Below are 15975 nucleotides of genomic sequence, written 5' to 3'. Positions count from 1 at the left end.
AAGCCACCACAGTTTGCAACAGTAATTCCATTATGTAGATGGCAGAACAAACTTAAGTGGTAACTCCAAGGACAAAGCAAGATACAAGCCAATCAAGTAAAATTAATTGGAAACAGACATGTGAGGTCCAACTTCCAAAAGAATAAGGCATGGTGCCGACAAAGAACTTAAAGAAAGAACTCCATCCTCCCAATGCATATGATTTTTTGAGGCCAAAAGAATTGAAAAATGGGGAGGAATGATCAGAAAATGATCCCCAAGCCATTAATATTATTATTGAATCAGAGATATCATTCCACCAGGTTTCAGCAGGAGATGCTAACAACTGTGGTGATCAAAAAGAAAGCAGCTTTTAGACTTTTCAATGAAAAAACAGTTAAATTCAGCTTGAAATCATGCCCAGGAAGTCTTACCAAAGGAGCATTTCAAAAAGACATGATCCAGCTTTTCATCTCTACCGCACAAGAAGAAAAATCAGATGTCAAGTTTTTGAAGCCTTACTTTGATTGCTCATCCTTGGAGAAGCATTCATAAACTCTTACCGAATGAACATTTACAAAAGACATAATCAACCTTATCATCTCTAACACACAAGAAGCAGAGTCAGTATGTCAGTATATTGAAGCCTTAATTCGATTGCTTATCCTTGGAGAAGCATTCCAAAAGTCTTACCAAAGGAGCATTTTCAAAAGACATGATCAACATTTTCATCTCTATCACTTAACATGTAGAGTCAGGATGTCAGGATTTTGAAGCATTACTTTGTTTGCTTATTTGTGGAGAAGCATTCAGACCTAGAACTTTACGCTTGAAAGAAGAATGTGCTCTCCAAGTTAGATTGAGACATCCTTTGCCAGTGAACTCCAAGGTCTTACTTTTTTGTTTACTCTAGGAGTTATCCACCTTGTGCTTCACTAGATTATAAAAATCATTTCCTGTGCTTGTAGAAGGCCTTCCATCGATTTCATTTCCATCTCTCCAAACAGTCATTGTCTTTTGAAGGTTCATCATACAAATAAAACTCTCAATATGCAGAGGTTTTTATAGGCTGATTTTTCAGCTCTATTCACCTTAGAAATAGCACCGATTCTGCCAATGCTGTTGATCATGATTCTGGAGATCCCCCAAGTGAAAGAATCCTTTTATGTATGATCTTTTACCTGCAAACCTTGGAAACAGACCATGTTGACTGCTTGAAAACTGAAATGTTTAGATCCCAAAAATTTATGGCTCCTCAAATTTTCATTGGAGAAAGACAGATACCATTTTCTAAGCAGTCTTCTTATATTTGATGAGCTTTTTACTTGAAATGATGAGTATTTGCAGATTACCTCACCCATATCCACATGATAACCAGGGAATCTCAGTGGAAACTATAACCCCATCTTGTGGTATAAAACTGGTCTGGAATTTTGAACAAAGCTTTTTGTGATCCAAACCCACCTACAAACCTTCTATCCCCTAAATACAAGAAAATAAGTAGCTGTTTTTTAATTGTAAATGAGCCAGATCATGTCAAAATAAGTTGATTTTTTATAGAGAATAACATACTCTGCGCCCAGAATAATTTAGAGCAAAATTCATCTGTTTGGTCCTCTAAAGTTCTAAACATTAGAACAAAGTTGAAGTCCTAGAGATGTGTTTTTTTGTCCTTCTGACATGTGGAACAGGGCAATGAGGTGTCAAAATGAGCCTAAAAATCACCTCCAACCTCATTAATTCATTCACTGCCAAACATAATAGGCAGAGAGTTTTGAGATAGAGCTTTCATTCAATAGTTGATAAGAAGAGCAAATCATCCATAGGACAGAATGAGGAGGTTGCAGCACTTTAAACAGTTGAGAGGAGATGTAGATAGCAACTATGTTCTAAGAGAGCTTCTTCATTGTATTGACATTGCTGAAACAAGCACATTTTTTGGCTGGATTTTTCCCCATTTTGGGTTTCACTGGGGTAAATATATGTCTTCTCTTTTGTGATTACCTTTGCAGTGTTGTCTTTTACATTCCTTTACAATTTTCATTGTTGTACACCGATCATACAAGTGGGTGGCATTCTAAATGGCAAAAGGGTGACTAATTGTTGTATAGAGTCATATGGGACATTGTTTCAGTATAGCCACAGGTGTTTCATTAATATATATGTAACTCATTTAAGCCTCAGTTGCATGTTCTTTCGATATGGGAGCATTTGCAACAATGTAAGATTTTATATATATCTAATTTTCAGTAGTGTACACATGTATTTGAGTCATGAACACGTTGAAATCCCCAGTTGAGAGGTAGATGACAGCACATAAGTGTAGCAAGCATCAATTCATATATATTTTTTAGATCTTAATAGTTTACTCATTCAATTAGCACAATAATTCACTGATAAGATCTGCATGAAGTTCTACAACAGCCATAGATTAGCAACTATCAAAAGCCTACACAATAATTTTCTGGAAATCAATAATGGCAAAAGCTTCTTATCAAAGAAAAGTTTCTCTAATAAATGAACCATGACACAAATAAATGAACATAATAAAATTATCTAACTCATTGATATGAGAAGACAAAAGGTAAATAAGTGGAAAGTTGAATTCATATATACTCCTTAGACCTCAGGATTTTGCTACTTTTCAAACTTCCGACCTACGGTCAAGCTGATTGTCGATTGATGAAGATGGAAGCATAGATATGGCCACACAATAGTACAGGTGTTGCTGTTTGTTTTAATTTCTCCGAAATTAAAGGAACCAACCAAGGTAAAGTTTAGCAAAAAGAATTCGGCCCTCAAAACTCTGCATTATCTGCAAGATGCGATTATGAAGCAAAACTGGGAAATTGGTAAGAACACGACTTCTTTTATCATTTTTTTCCCTTCTCTTAGAAACAGAGAGGGGCCAGGATATAGATTAGAAGGAACGAACCAATATATCTCATCCAAACAAACATTGGCTATTCTATATCAGATTAAATATGGAGCTAAAAAAATAAACGGTGAAGTAACCAAGAGAGTTACCTCTTCTGCAACCAGTGCCATCAACGAATCCGTCTCCAATATAACCATCCTTACAAGCGCACCTCCAACCATCTTTGACATTTTTGGCTGAAAAACATTTTGCATTGGCATGACATCCAAAGTTTGCGCAGTTCCCCGGAAAAGCCCACTCCAGTTTCAGCCCATTCTCTGCATGGTAAGTAGGAACCACGCTTGAGATTACCCAGCTAGTGAAACCTGTGCACTGTTGCTGAGAGAGTTGCGTAAAGTTAGGTTCTCCAGGTTGCCAGAGTGTGTCATTCTCAAGAAAGTGGCAGCAGGTATTACCAAACTTGCATTGTTCATCATTTCCTCGATTAGGAATGTTGCATGTCAAAGAACAATTTCTTGAATTATTACAATTAGAAAACTGGATAATGTTACTGGGGGAAATTGTATAGCTACGTACACCGTCGATGGTGAAGTTCTGTAGCTTTATATCACAAGAAGACTGATTGGGATTAATAATAATACTATCTGCTTCAATGCTGGTCACAGTGTAGCTAACTTTGTTCAATGTAATCATCAAAGTAGAATTGTTGTAGCATTCAAGTCCAAACTCACTGTAAGGATTATCACAGGGCTTAATATAAAAGGGATATGGAACTGATGTATTCCCACAAATCTTATGGCAATCCACTTTGCTGTGAGGTGCTTCAGAAACTGCAGTAATTGAGAAAACCAGAGACAGATGTGAACCTAACAAGGCTGAAATAACTATAAAAATGCATGCAAAGGTGCTTTGTCTAGAATGTTTCACCATGGTATCAAGGTTTTTTTTGCTTTTTCAGCTCGCAAGCATTTTTTCTAGTATTAATTTTAAACAGAGTAATAGGCTATATAGGACAACTGCAAACATGGCTTTGGATTAAGGCCTACTAGGAAATAATCAATTCTACTTTACCTATATATTATATATGGGTGCAAGCCCTCTGATGGATTGATTAGGATATCAAAAGGGCACAACCAGAATTTAGCTTCTCCTGAATACTTCCTTCGGGGTTTGCGGCATCATTTGAACGCTACTGACTTTTCACAGAACTATCACAAAAATGTCGATCCCTTTAATATTTTCCAGCGTGGATTTCAACCTGCTCGGCCCTAAAATGATTTATTGACAGAATGAAAAATCAAACTGTCAAAAAATGGCATGGTTTCAGGGTTCAAGAGGACGGTAAGTTTAAATAAGGAAACAAGAAATTCCCATTTATATGAAGTACTTTGAATTGTTTTCAAGGTCCACTAAGACACCCAATCGCTGAAAAAAAGACACCCAATTCACTGGCAGTAACAACTTCCCCGTTTAATATCTGCATTAAATTCCACAGATCTCTTCAAATTCATCCAAAGTACAAACTTGTTTGAATCTGTACAATGCCATTATAATGTTAAAATCAATTCTGACCACGTTTCTTGCTTGTAAACCCATTGTAATTGCAGTCAAAGGAAGGCAATTTGGATTCCTGCAATAACACCCTTTCAGCTTCACTGCTTTATTGAATCAAATAATCCATAGTGGCCCCTGTCAAATCAACCCAAAAGAGAAACACTATCATAGTTTACATATACACGTGTATATACCCTTTTTTTTTTTTTTTTTATCTTTCAAGATTTTGCATGATTGCTTGGACACTGTAGGGACCTTTCATTCCGGTTGTGCTTCTTCATCATAAGTCCAGAGCCATGCATAAAGTATAGACTAAAAATAAGAATTTATTTTCATGTGGGCTCATTTTCTTCCATCCGAGATGCCAATGCAAGTAATTCCAGATCAACCCAGACACACTCCTTCGACAATATACACATTTTATATACATCCCAAGTCCTAGATAATTGAATTGTTTACGAGTCAAAAAGGAAAACCCAAAAAATGGTTCAATCTCGTTGACTCTCTTTAATTTTGGCCGCGTCCAGACTGTACCTCGAGGAGTCTGGGTAAATGAATTGGCCTAAGAATCAGGACTAGCACATCAATTGCAATGCCGACAACTTCCCTACAGTTCATCGACATCTTAAATCAATCAGACAATATTTGAATTTAATAAGGACGAGCCAGATTGAATGTTGTAAATGAACTGTAACTGAATTTATTACTTATTACATAAAAAAATTCCACTCTTGCAAGCCGTATGGACATTTTTCCCAACAAGTGTGATGATACATTTGGATTATCTCATTTGAATTGAACTCTGATAACAAAGTCTCTGACTGATAAATTGAATATTTTTTAATGAAGCGACTCGAGCTTTTAATATGGGTACGATCCATTAATTAAAAATGAATTTAGATGGAAACAAGCAGCAGAAGTAAAGAAAAGAAAAGATAAAAGAGTAGGATATTAAGTTAGTTGAACTTTAGGGATGATGCTGGTTTGAATAAAATTTGTCTTTGCATGAATTAAGGTAGGACTTTTGATCCTCCTTTTCTCTACTCCCCATAACAATGAATACGTAAGGACTTTTAGCTCCTCTTATATTTACTACTGATTAATAGAATTAGTTGACGTAGTTGGCACACGTTGTTGAATTGAAGAGCCCTCAATTTGGGATTGGATTGCTTTTTGGTCAAACTCTTCTTATAAAATATGAAATTATGGTAAAGTTCTTTTCTAAGTTAGATGGATGTCTTTTATATATATATATATAATAATTAGAAAGATGTATATATCAATTAAAAAAAAGAATACATAATATAAAATAGCAGTATGGAGTATTAAATTAGCAAGATGGGGAGAGCTAAAATCGCACTTCTCCAAATCTTATTTGAAATTTTCAAATCACTCCCATTTTTTTACAACAGCTTACTTGGCAAGGCCCCTCCTTATAACTAAGGTTGCATGGCCACATCATCAAATATGATTCCATATCAGCATGTTTTTTGCCAAGGTGTCTAAAACAGCCCCAAAAAAATGTGAGACTGATACTTGTGCAGTGATGTGGCATCACGTGATTCATTGCTTTTTAGTGCTTAGAGATACATTTAATTCAATTACGATTAGTCATCATCATAATAACAACCTTAGTCATCATCACAATAATACCTTTAAAGTCACAACTATTGATGCAATATAGTCAAAAATATTGGGCATGAAATTAACAAGTGTGGGCATAAAATCAACAAATGCTATCAGAGTCATTGGAACGCACTCAACTACCAGATCATTTCCCTTAAGTATAATCTAGAGTTTTGAGCATAAACAAGTTACAAGATGAGAAAATTTTATTATTTTAAAGATATTTTGGTTATAGTTTAGGTAAATAGTTTATCACTTAGTTAATTTTAAGAGTTTTTTGATGTTTTTTTTAAGACAATTCATAATGTTATTTTTAAAATAGTGGTGAATAATTGTTTCTTTATCTTAAAGTTAATTAAAGGGTTTTTATGTTGTCAAAATTTATTTGGGGTAAGTATTTATATTATCTTTTTTATTATTATTCAACAAAATTTGTTCTTAATAGTTCTTAATAGACTCTCGAGTCATTCAACTTGAGCAATAGATGAAGGGTCGCCTTGATAAAAAGTTGAATCAATCAATATAGAGTAGTATTGATCGCCTTAATAAAGAGTTGAATCAATTAATATAGAGTAGCATTGTCACTTTTAATATACGATTATTTTTTATATTGCATGAAATTGAATGGAATGTGATTTCTAAGTTCTTCATCTTTACAAAAGTATAGGTTCTTTTCAATATTAATATCGTGGAAATGTATTTTATTAAGTAAATGATTTATAATAGATACATGTAGATTGATATGTGTGGTGCTAATGACATATTTATTCTGTGTATCAATCAAATGTGCTTTCCTTTGGTGGACTTTAAATTTGGAGGGCATTATAAAAGTACATTTTTTTACACCTACTCTTGGTATTGTTCATAAATATATTATTGTAATGCTCAACTTGTGTTGTTTTCCTTACAAATCAACCCTAACCCTTAACCTATCACCCAAAACAACTTTATCCATCATCATGATCAAGATAATTTTGATCCCTTGGTACTTAGCCTTCTTAGACTAGGTCATACATGCAATATGTCCTTTAGACTTAGTTGTGTGACCATGATCTATCTCTCTCATTTTAACTTTCACATTTCTTGCTCTTGAGGTAGACTTCTTCATAATTTAACCATTAGCTCATATGCTTGCCCACCAAAACACCTCGAGTTGAGCATTTTAAGAGGATTATATATTCATAGATGGTCCTAGATTATTGGTTAGTATTAATTGAATTGAAATATTATAAAATATAAAGTATATATATGATTTTTGGTGTATCATCAAAAAAGGGGGTGTTAAATGTTGGACATTGTTGCTGCTAGGATATGTTGTTGTCATTGATGTCAACATATTCATGCTCTGGTGATTGCAAATTGGTTTATTGTGATCATGGTTTGGTGTATGGAGTATTTATAGTATCACTATATTCTTTTGTATTGGTTTTGGTGATCTGGGAAGCTTAATTGATCATATCATATGATTTGGTTTCGCAGTTTATTTTTTTTATCGGTGCTTTGCAAAGTTCAATATTTCCTCTGGTATATTCCGGTGTGATCAGATCTTGAACTAAGTCTTTGGAAGATTATTTGGAATTGTCTTATGTATCTTCATTTCAGATGGTTCGTGATTTGGTGCTCCACAAGTTATCTTTCTTCGTGACAGTTGTTGTTGTTTGAGTGTTCTTGAGTTTCAGACGTTGACAAATGGAGATTTGATAAGTGGTGTTGGTGCATTTGTTTCTAATGATTCTAACATGTTTGTTGGTGTTTCCTAATTGTGTCCTATTTGTTTTGACAATCCACATTGATTGTTGTGTGAATTGTTGGTGATTTTTTTTGTGTTATGTTGTGTGTTTGGAGATTTGAATTAGGTCCATGTTATGTCATGTATATCATTATATTGGTCTGGTGGTCGATCTTTGTATCGTGTGATGTAATTTTGTAATTATGAGTTGAGGGTTTAGTCGACCTTGATGTCAAGGTTGATGAATTGTATAAATAAGTAGTATTATCATGTAATTTAGGTATTGAGGTTGTGTCTGCCTTATTAGAGAGAGGTGTATGTGCGAACAAGTGATTCATCCTTCGACATTGTGATTAAGCAGAGATTGGGGTTGCAGAGCAGACAATTGTGCTTAACTGAAAATGTCATCAGGCATTTGGAGATGCTATTGTTACAGTTCATTCCTTTAAGATTGTAGTTTGAATCCTATTGTAAGTCAATGAGACTTCCCTGAGGGTTGTATCCTTCTGAGCCATTAGCTTTTGAGCAGTGAGCTCTAGGCAGTGTGCCTGAATGCATGTGCATTATACATTGTAATATTTACCCACTGTGGTTTTTCTCTTAACCAAGTTTTCCACGTCAAAATCTTGGTGTTGTGTGTTGTGCTATCAATTTTCTTATCTTTGTTATTATTGTGGTTTATCAGATCTGTATTTGTGATTAAGTTTGTAGATCCGATGAAAATTGATTCACCCCCCCCCCCCTTCTCACTTTTCCTTCATTGTTGTTGCCAACATTAAAGGTGGGAGTGTAAGTCACATCAATAAAAAGGAGGACTCTATTAGATAGTAGAAGAGTGTCACAAGACTAAACCATAAGTGCACCATATTCCAATATTACTCAAATTTCTATATAAATTCTATCACTAGATTTGTAATACAAATTTGTCATCAAATTCCTAATTTTAGTTCTCAATCAAAGTCAAATAGAAATTTCTTCACACATTGACAACAAAAAATCATTAAAGAGTTAAGAACTTATAATTCTTCTCTTGTAATTTACATATTTGTATGTCAACTCTACATAATGTAGGTTTGATTAATATTGAATTGATAAATCATTCAATCATACCTATAAATTAGTAGGGTATGTTGTTTTCATAGATCTTCAACAAACCCATAATTTTGAGTCCAATTTAGTACCTTTTCCATTAAAAAAATTTCATATTACCTTTTCTAAACTTGTTCATATTTATTTTTTTACTTTTTTTAATTCATTGTCAGATCTTTTTATTTTGGTCCATCGTTTGATAGATTTCCATATGAAATAAGCTCCCAAGATGACATATGTATACTAGGCATAGCCCTAATCCTATGTCTTCTTTAGCCTTGGACCATTTAGATGCTACAATCATTAAAATCCTAGTATCGCCCTAATCCTATGTCTTCTTTAGCCTTGGACCATTTAGATGCTACAATCATTAAAATCCTAGTTACTTTTTTGTATCTTAACAATGATGCTCAATGTTTGACCACAATGCACAAATTAAAAAATGTTGAAACTCGAAGGAAAAATGTCATGGCCCATAAGTTGAGAAGCTCTCCTTAAGTAAGACATAAGCAAGCTTGATGATGAGGAAAATTGTTGATAATGGAAAGGCCAAACCAAATAGAAAGAAGTATTCTATTTTATGTGGAAATATGTTAATATTTGGTGATAGTGCGAGCATGACCTGACAATGGAGGATGTTGAGAGACTATGTGTAAATCAACAAGACAAGAGAGTTATCAAACTACCTAATATGATTAGTGCAATATAAAAAATAATGATCTTAGAGTTAATAAATTGGAATTATCCAAAAAAAAAGTATAGAGATATAGAGATACTTGGAGGGTTTTCATAATCAACATGAAATAAACTAGAGAATTATAGAGAAGTAAGGTAGCATAAATGGCAAATAGTGAGATACCAAGAAGGATATAGATAATGCTAACTCAACTCCAATGCTAGAATAAAATACAACTAGAAGAAGCTAAGTCTTTGCATGGCTTAAGAGTTTGAGGAATATTTTAATTCACATGGTAGAGAAAATTTCTTAAAAAATAATTTGATATTATATATGCCAACTAAGCCGACCAATGAAAACCTAGAAGGGAAAGTCCATAAAGTAACATAAACAGAAGAAGAAAACATCAAATGAAGGTTGATATAAGCATGAGTGAAAAAGCATGTAATTTGTGATGGATACATAAAGGAATTGAATAATTAAAAGGGGGAATAGATGAAGTCTTTGATAAGGTATATGCATATGTTTAGATTTGTGATGTTTATTTTGTTAATATAGCCTTTGTATGTGTAAAATTTGTTTTATATTAATGTGTGTATGCAAAAGATAGGGAAACTCTTAAACTAAATACCATAGAATTGTCACAATGAAATATAAGATAATCCTTGATCAACTATAAGGACTTGGTGGGTTTGGTGGGTTTGGTTGTAGTCAATGCCTGGTTTTAATCTAGGTGTAATTTTCACTATTATATATAAAGTTATGAAATTCTATTACCTTAATTGTAGTCAAGTGGATTATTATAGCACTAATGGGATAACTTGTAGTCATTTTTAGTTAGGACAAGTTCTAGCTACTATTGAATTGGAGGGTAAATATTCATGCTAGGTTGTATCTCATATGGTCATGTTGGTTGTATTTGGATGAGTGTTTTCCTAGTTGTACTCAAATGATATCCATTATAGTTATAGCTAGATGGCATAAATTAATTGTAGCACAACAGAAAATTGGTTGTAGTTGAATTTCCTTGATCATGTTGATAGTTCTGATACTTAATGTAAAGTACTGATGCCAATAGCTAACAAGATGAGAGGGGGGGTGAATCATACAAACTTAAACTTCCATGAAATCAACAGATTCAACCTCGGCAACTTATGCTTCAACAATATAACCAAAAATTGCTAAACATGCAAACTCATAAACACATAATCATCACAACACATATAACACCAAATTTAACGTGGAAACCCAAATAGGGAAAAACCAATGTGGGATTTTGGACCCACTAAGAAATATACTCTTCTAGAGTATGCTTGGTTAAAAGAAAATCCTATTAAAGATTACAAACACATTGCTAGATGTGAACCGGTTAAGGGATTTCCCTCAGATCTATTAGGATCTTCACTTTGTTAGAAGTGACCTTGTGAAAGGATTTCAAACACTCATTTAGAATGTTACCTTGCTAGAGGGTTTACAAATAAGACTGTTAAGTCCACTCGGTTAAGAGATTTCCCGTTACTTAAAAAATAACAATAATAAAAATCTATCTGCAACTTTACATCTAAAATGCTAAAGCGGATTCTTATTTGCTCAAAACAATCTAGTCATAAGACTTATCTAGTCTTCTGGTGGGCTTCTTACTCTATTATTCAAACAGGTCTTCAAGCTTCTGAGCTCAGTAATCACTATGTATCATCCATGTGCTTACACTTGCCTGCATACATTGTTTACCAACAATTCCTTATTTATAAACAATTTGCTAACCGCTTAATCTCCTTGATCACATTTCCCATGATCAATCTTAGCCATCAGATCTTCAATCTTGACTAGGTTCAATGCATCTTTCGATCTGAAAATGTTTTACCTTGCCTCGGGACTTGCATTCCTTTCTTGGAACTTGCACAAGGTTATTGCGGTTCAATTTGAGCTGTAGATCTTCCTGTCAATATTTTATTGCCATAGATCCTTAACAAACTTCATGCGCGACATTCCAATCATTTATACATCTCCAGCTCATCATTGTCCTTCATTAAATAATGCTTGTATTCATCCAATGCGCTCTGTCATAACTCGGTTGCAACTTGGTAAATACTAAACTTTACTCGATAGACATTCCACCTTCATTAATTGATATCGATAACCTTAGGTTTACCGACTAGGTTCCTTAGGGTTTACCGACTAGGTTCTTTACTCGGTGACATAGTATAGTATTAACCTTACAATCAACAACATATGTAGGATATCAAAACAATCTAAACATCATGATCTCATCATTGTCTAACTCGGTAATAATTTCCCATTGAATAACTTATTTCTCCCCTTTCTTATCACATTCTTTCTGTGTCTTTTACCGACATCTTAATTCTCTTCAAATCAATCTTCTCAAGATATGGCAACATCATACTAAATCAGAAAATCAATTTCTTGACATCAATGACAAAATAATATTATAAAGATAGTTATCATCCTTCTTCAGTTATATCAAATAGTCTTCAACAACCTTCTCAATATCCTTAATGAATATCAACAATCTTTCTATCTATTGAAATGCCAACAATCTCCCCCTTTGGCATTGATGGCAAAACCAATAATTAAATGGTAATACCAACAAGATATTCAAATTGATTCGGATTCAAATTGATGTTAGACTTCTCTTGTTATCCTTGAGTTGTAGACTTTTGAAGTCTTCTCCCTTTAGTAATATTCTCCCCCTGTCATTAGTCTTCTGTTATCTTCTTCATTTAGGATTTTTACCATTTAGTCTTCTCCCCATTTGACAACAATGCCAAAAAGTAAAAGAACTAAATCATGATTTCTTCCCCTGTGAAGTGATTTGCCTTGTTGTGTATCATGTTATTCTCGGTCAAAGCAACTTGTCTCTTTTCACTATTTCCTGCACAACTTTAGGTGACCTCCTAAAGTGTAAATCAGTACCAATCCACACATAATATTCTGTAGATTCATCAAATTGATGCTTTCACCGAACTCGGTCAATGAGTAGAAGATAGGGGTAGGACCCCTAACTTGCTTCTAAGATACTCAAAAGTGTCCCTTGGTAGTGGCTTTGTGAAGATGTCTCCTAATTGCTCCTTTGAACTGATATATTCCAGCACAACTTTCTTCTCTTGGACTTCTTCTCTAAGATAATGATACTTTATAGATATATGCTTTGTGTTGGAGTGCATTACTGGATTCTTTGAAATGTTAATGGCACTGGTATTATCACAGAATATAGTTACTGGCTCGATAACTTTCTCATTTATACCTCCCAATAGTTGTTTGATCCATGCTATATTGGTACAATTCAATGCTGCAGCAACATATTCAGCTTCTGCTGTTGACTGTGAAATACATCCTTGTTTCTTGCTAAGCCAACTTACTAATCTTTCTCCCAAAAAGAAAGCTCCACCACTTGTGCTTTTCATGTCATCAATGTTGCCTGCCCAATCAGCATCAGTATAAACTTTTAAATCAAAATCATTCCTCTTTTCATATACTAAGCCATAATCTTCAGTGCCTCTCAGGTATCTTAAAATTCTCATGATTGTTGTCATATGGGTTTCCTTGGGATCTGTAGAGAATCTTGCTACAATACCTACTGCATGTGCTATATCCAGTCTACTATGCACAACATATTGCAACTTTCCAATCATAGATCGGTAAATTGTCTCATCAACAGATGCAGATTCATCATTCTATAGTTAGTAGTCATAGAAGTACTTACTGGTTTAGAATCCTCCATTCCAAATTTCTTCAAGATTTCTTTTATGTACTTGGATTGAGTAATGAAAATTTCATCTTTCATTTGCAGTATTTGTAAACCTATAAAATACTTTATCTCACTGATTAATGACATCTCAAATTCTTTGCACATTTCATTTCCAAAGTTCTTGCATAAGGAGTCATTACCACACAAAATAATATCATCAACAAATATGGCTAAGATCAGTATTCCATTATTCTCATCATTCTTCATGTACATGTTGTTGTTTTCACTTATCCTTATAAAACCAATCTTGATCAAATAAGAGTGCAATCTCTCATACCATGCTCTAGGTGCTTGCTTCAAACCATATAAAGCTTTGTTTAATTTACATACCTGATCTTTACTCTTGTCTTCAACAAATCCTTCAGGTTGTTCAATGTAAACTTCTTCTTCTAGTATACCATTCAAAAATGCAGATTTAACATCCATTTGATATACCTTGAAATTTTTGAAAGCAGCATATGCCAAAAATGTTCTTACTCCCTCAAGTCTAGCCACGGGTGCAAAGGTCTCACCATAATCTATTCCTTCTTCTTGAGCATAACCTTTGTAAACTAGCCTTGCTTTGTTCCGAATGACCTCACCTTTTTCATTTAGCTTGTTTCTGAAAATCCACTTTGTACCGATTACATTTTTGTCCTTCAATCTTGGGATCAGTGTCCATGTGTCATTATTCTTGATTTGATCAATCTCTTCTATCATAGCATTTACCCAATCTTCACTGTTAAATGCCTCTTTTACTATTCTCGGTTCAAATTCAAAAATCAGACATGTGTTCTGTCTCAATTTGTTCCTTGTCATCACGGGATCATCCTTGTCTCCTATAATCTGACTTGATGCATGATGTCTTCTGACATATTTCGCTAATATAGGCTCGGTAGACTCTATATGATCTTCTTCATCACTCGGTAACTAGACATTATCTTCATTTTCTTTAGCAGCTTTCTCGGTAGGACTTCTCGATTGAACATAAACAAATTCTTCATAATCTTCTGGTTCTTTGGAATTTCCTTCATCATTTCTTTCTGCATATTCATCAATTTTCACATTTTCACTTTCTACTATTTTGTTAGATGATTTGATCAGATATTTAAATGCTTTACTTCTAGAAGAATAACCAAGAAATGTTCCTTCTTCACTTTTCTGATCAAACTTTCCATTTTTGTCATCTTTGTGAACATAGCATTTACTTCCAAAGATTTTAAAATAACTTACATTAGGTTTCTTGTCATACCAGATTTCATATGGTGTCTTCATAGTTCCTTTCTTTAGTTGAACTCGGTTCAGGGTGTAAACTGCACTGTTGATTGCTTCTCTCCAAAATGTTTGAGGTGCCCTCTTTTCTATCATCAAGGTTCTAGCACAATCCACAATTGATTTGTTTCTTCTCTCGGCTATCCCGTTTTGCTGAGGTGTTCTCGGTGCAGACACTTGCCTTTTTATACCATAATTATTGCAGAATAAGTTAAATTCATCAGAAGTGAACTCTCCTCCTCTATCAGATCTAAGACATTTCAGTTGTCTTCCTATTTCATTTTCAACTCTTGCCTTGTACCATTTGAACATTTGAAAAGCTTCTGATCTTTCTTTTAAAAACATGACTGACATCATCCTTGAGTAATCATCCACAAATAATATGAAATATTTATCACCATAATAACTTTGAAGTTTCATAGGACCACAAAGATCAGTATGTACTAGATCTAAAATTCCTTTAGAAGTGTAGGACTTACTTGTAAAGCTTGATCTTGTCATCTTAACAATATGGCATCATTGGCACATAGCATTCTTAGGTTTTTCCAGACTCGGTAGACCTCTTACTCGGTGCTTCTTACTTATTTTGATCAGATTATCAAAATTTACATGACAAAACCTTTTATGCCATAACCAAGTATCATCTATCTTTGCATAAAGACACTTGTTTCGAGTTGAGTCAAGATGAAATGTATTACCTTTTGTTTGTGTCCCGGTAGCAGCTAACTTTCCATGCTTGTCATGAACTTTGACAATTTCTTTCTGAAATTCTATTCAGTATCCTGTATTGTTTAGTTGTGCTACACTCAACAAATTGTATTTCAATCCTTCAACCCAGTATACATCATCACATTTAGCATTGTCAAGAAGTGTTATAGATCCTTTACCTTTCACCAGACATGGTGCATCATTACCAAATCTTACATAGCCTCCATCATAGTCTTCTAATTTAACAAACTTGTGTTTATCACCTGTCATGTGATGTGAGCATCCATTGTCTATGATCCAAGAATCATTATTATTTATGTGAGATATGAGGGATTTTTCTTCATACCTTTCTTCATTTGATCCATCTTTAATAGCCACATAAAGAACTTCCTCAGTATCAGTTTCATCAGATTTATCATCGTTGGATTCCTCATCAGCTACTAGACATGTCTTTCTATCTCTCCTTCTGAAGTCTCGGTGTCCTCTGTATTGGTTGTCTTTCTGCCTGTTATCTTGGTATTCTCTCTTTTCACTAGATTCTTTGTCAGGGCAGTTAGAAGCCATATGTCCTATTTTATCACAATTGAAAAATTTTAAAGGTAGCTTTCCTTTATACTATTTTTTTCCTCTCGGTAACCTTCTGGCTAATAATGCTTCAAACTCTTCTTGCTTTTTTATTTCCTCATACAGTTTGTGCACTTCTTCCATGTTCTTGC

The 15975-nt window shown here is 34.0% G+C and overlaps 1 protein-coding gene across 2 annotated transcripts in view; it reads right to left on the bottom strand.

Moving 5' to 3' along the window:
- The window catches only part of LOC131075738 (wall-associated receptor kinase-like 14), a 57782-nt gene extending 52512 nt beyond the window's left edge, over nucleotides 1–5270 (bottom strand). Inside the window, exons 1-2 of one of the 2 annotated variants that reach the window (XM_058012617.2) lie at nucleotides 3929–5267; nucleotides 3007–3687 (exon numbers count right to left, since the gene is read on the bottom strand). In XM_058012617.2, coding sequence (XP_057868600.2) covers nucleotides 3007–3550 — 544 coding nt within the window. In that variant the 5' untranslated portion in view covers nucleotides 3551–3687; nucleotides 3929–5267. Of the gene's footprint in view, nucleotides 1–3006 lie in introns of both variants that reach the window. The other variant, XM_058012616.2, reaches the window with a different exon arrangement.
- Between the last annotated feature and the right edge of the window lie 10705 nt (nucleotides 5271–15975).

The sequence above is a fragment of the Cryptomeria japonica genome, chromosome 1 (genome assembly GCF_030272615.1).
Source record: "Cryptomeria japonica chromosome 1, Sugi_1.0, whole genome shotgun sequence".
In the NCBI taxonomy this organism is placed as follows: domain Eukaryota; kingdom Viridiplantae; phylum Streptophyta; class Pinopsida; order Cupressales; family Cupressaceae; genus Cryptomeria; species Cryptomeria japonica.
This window is presented reverse-complemented; position numbering and strand designations above follow the sequence as displayed.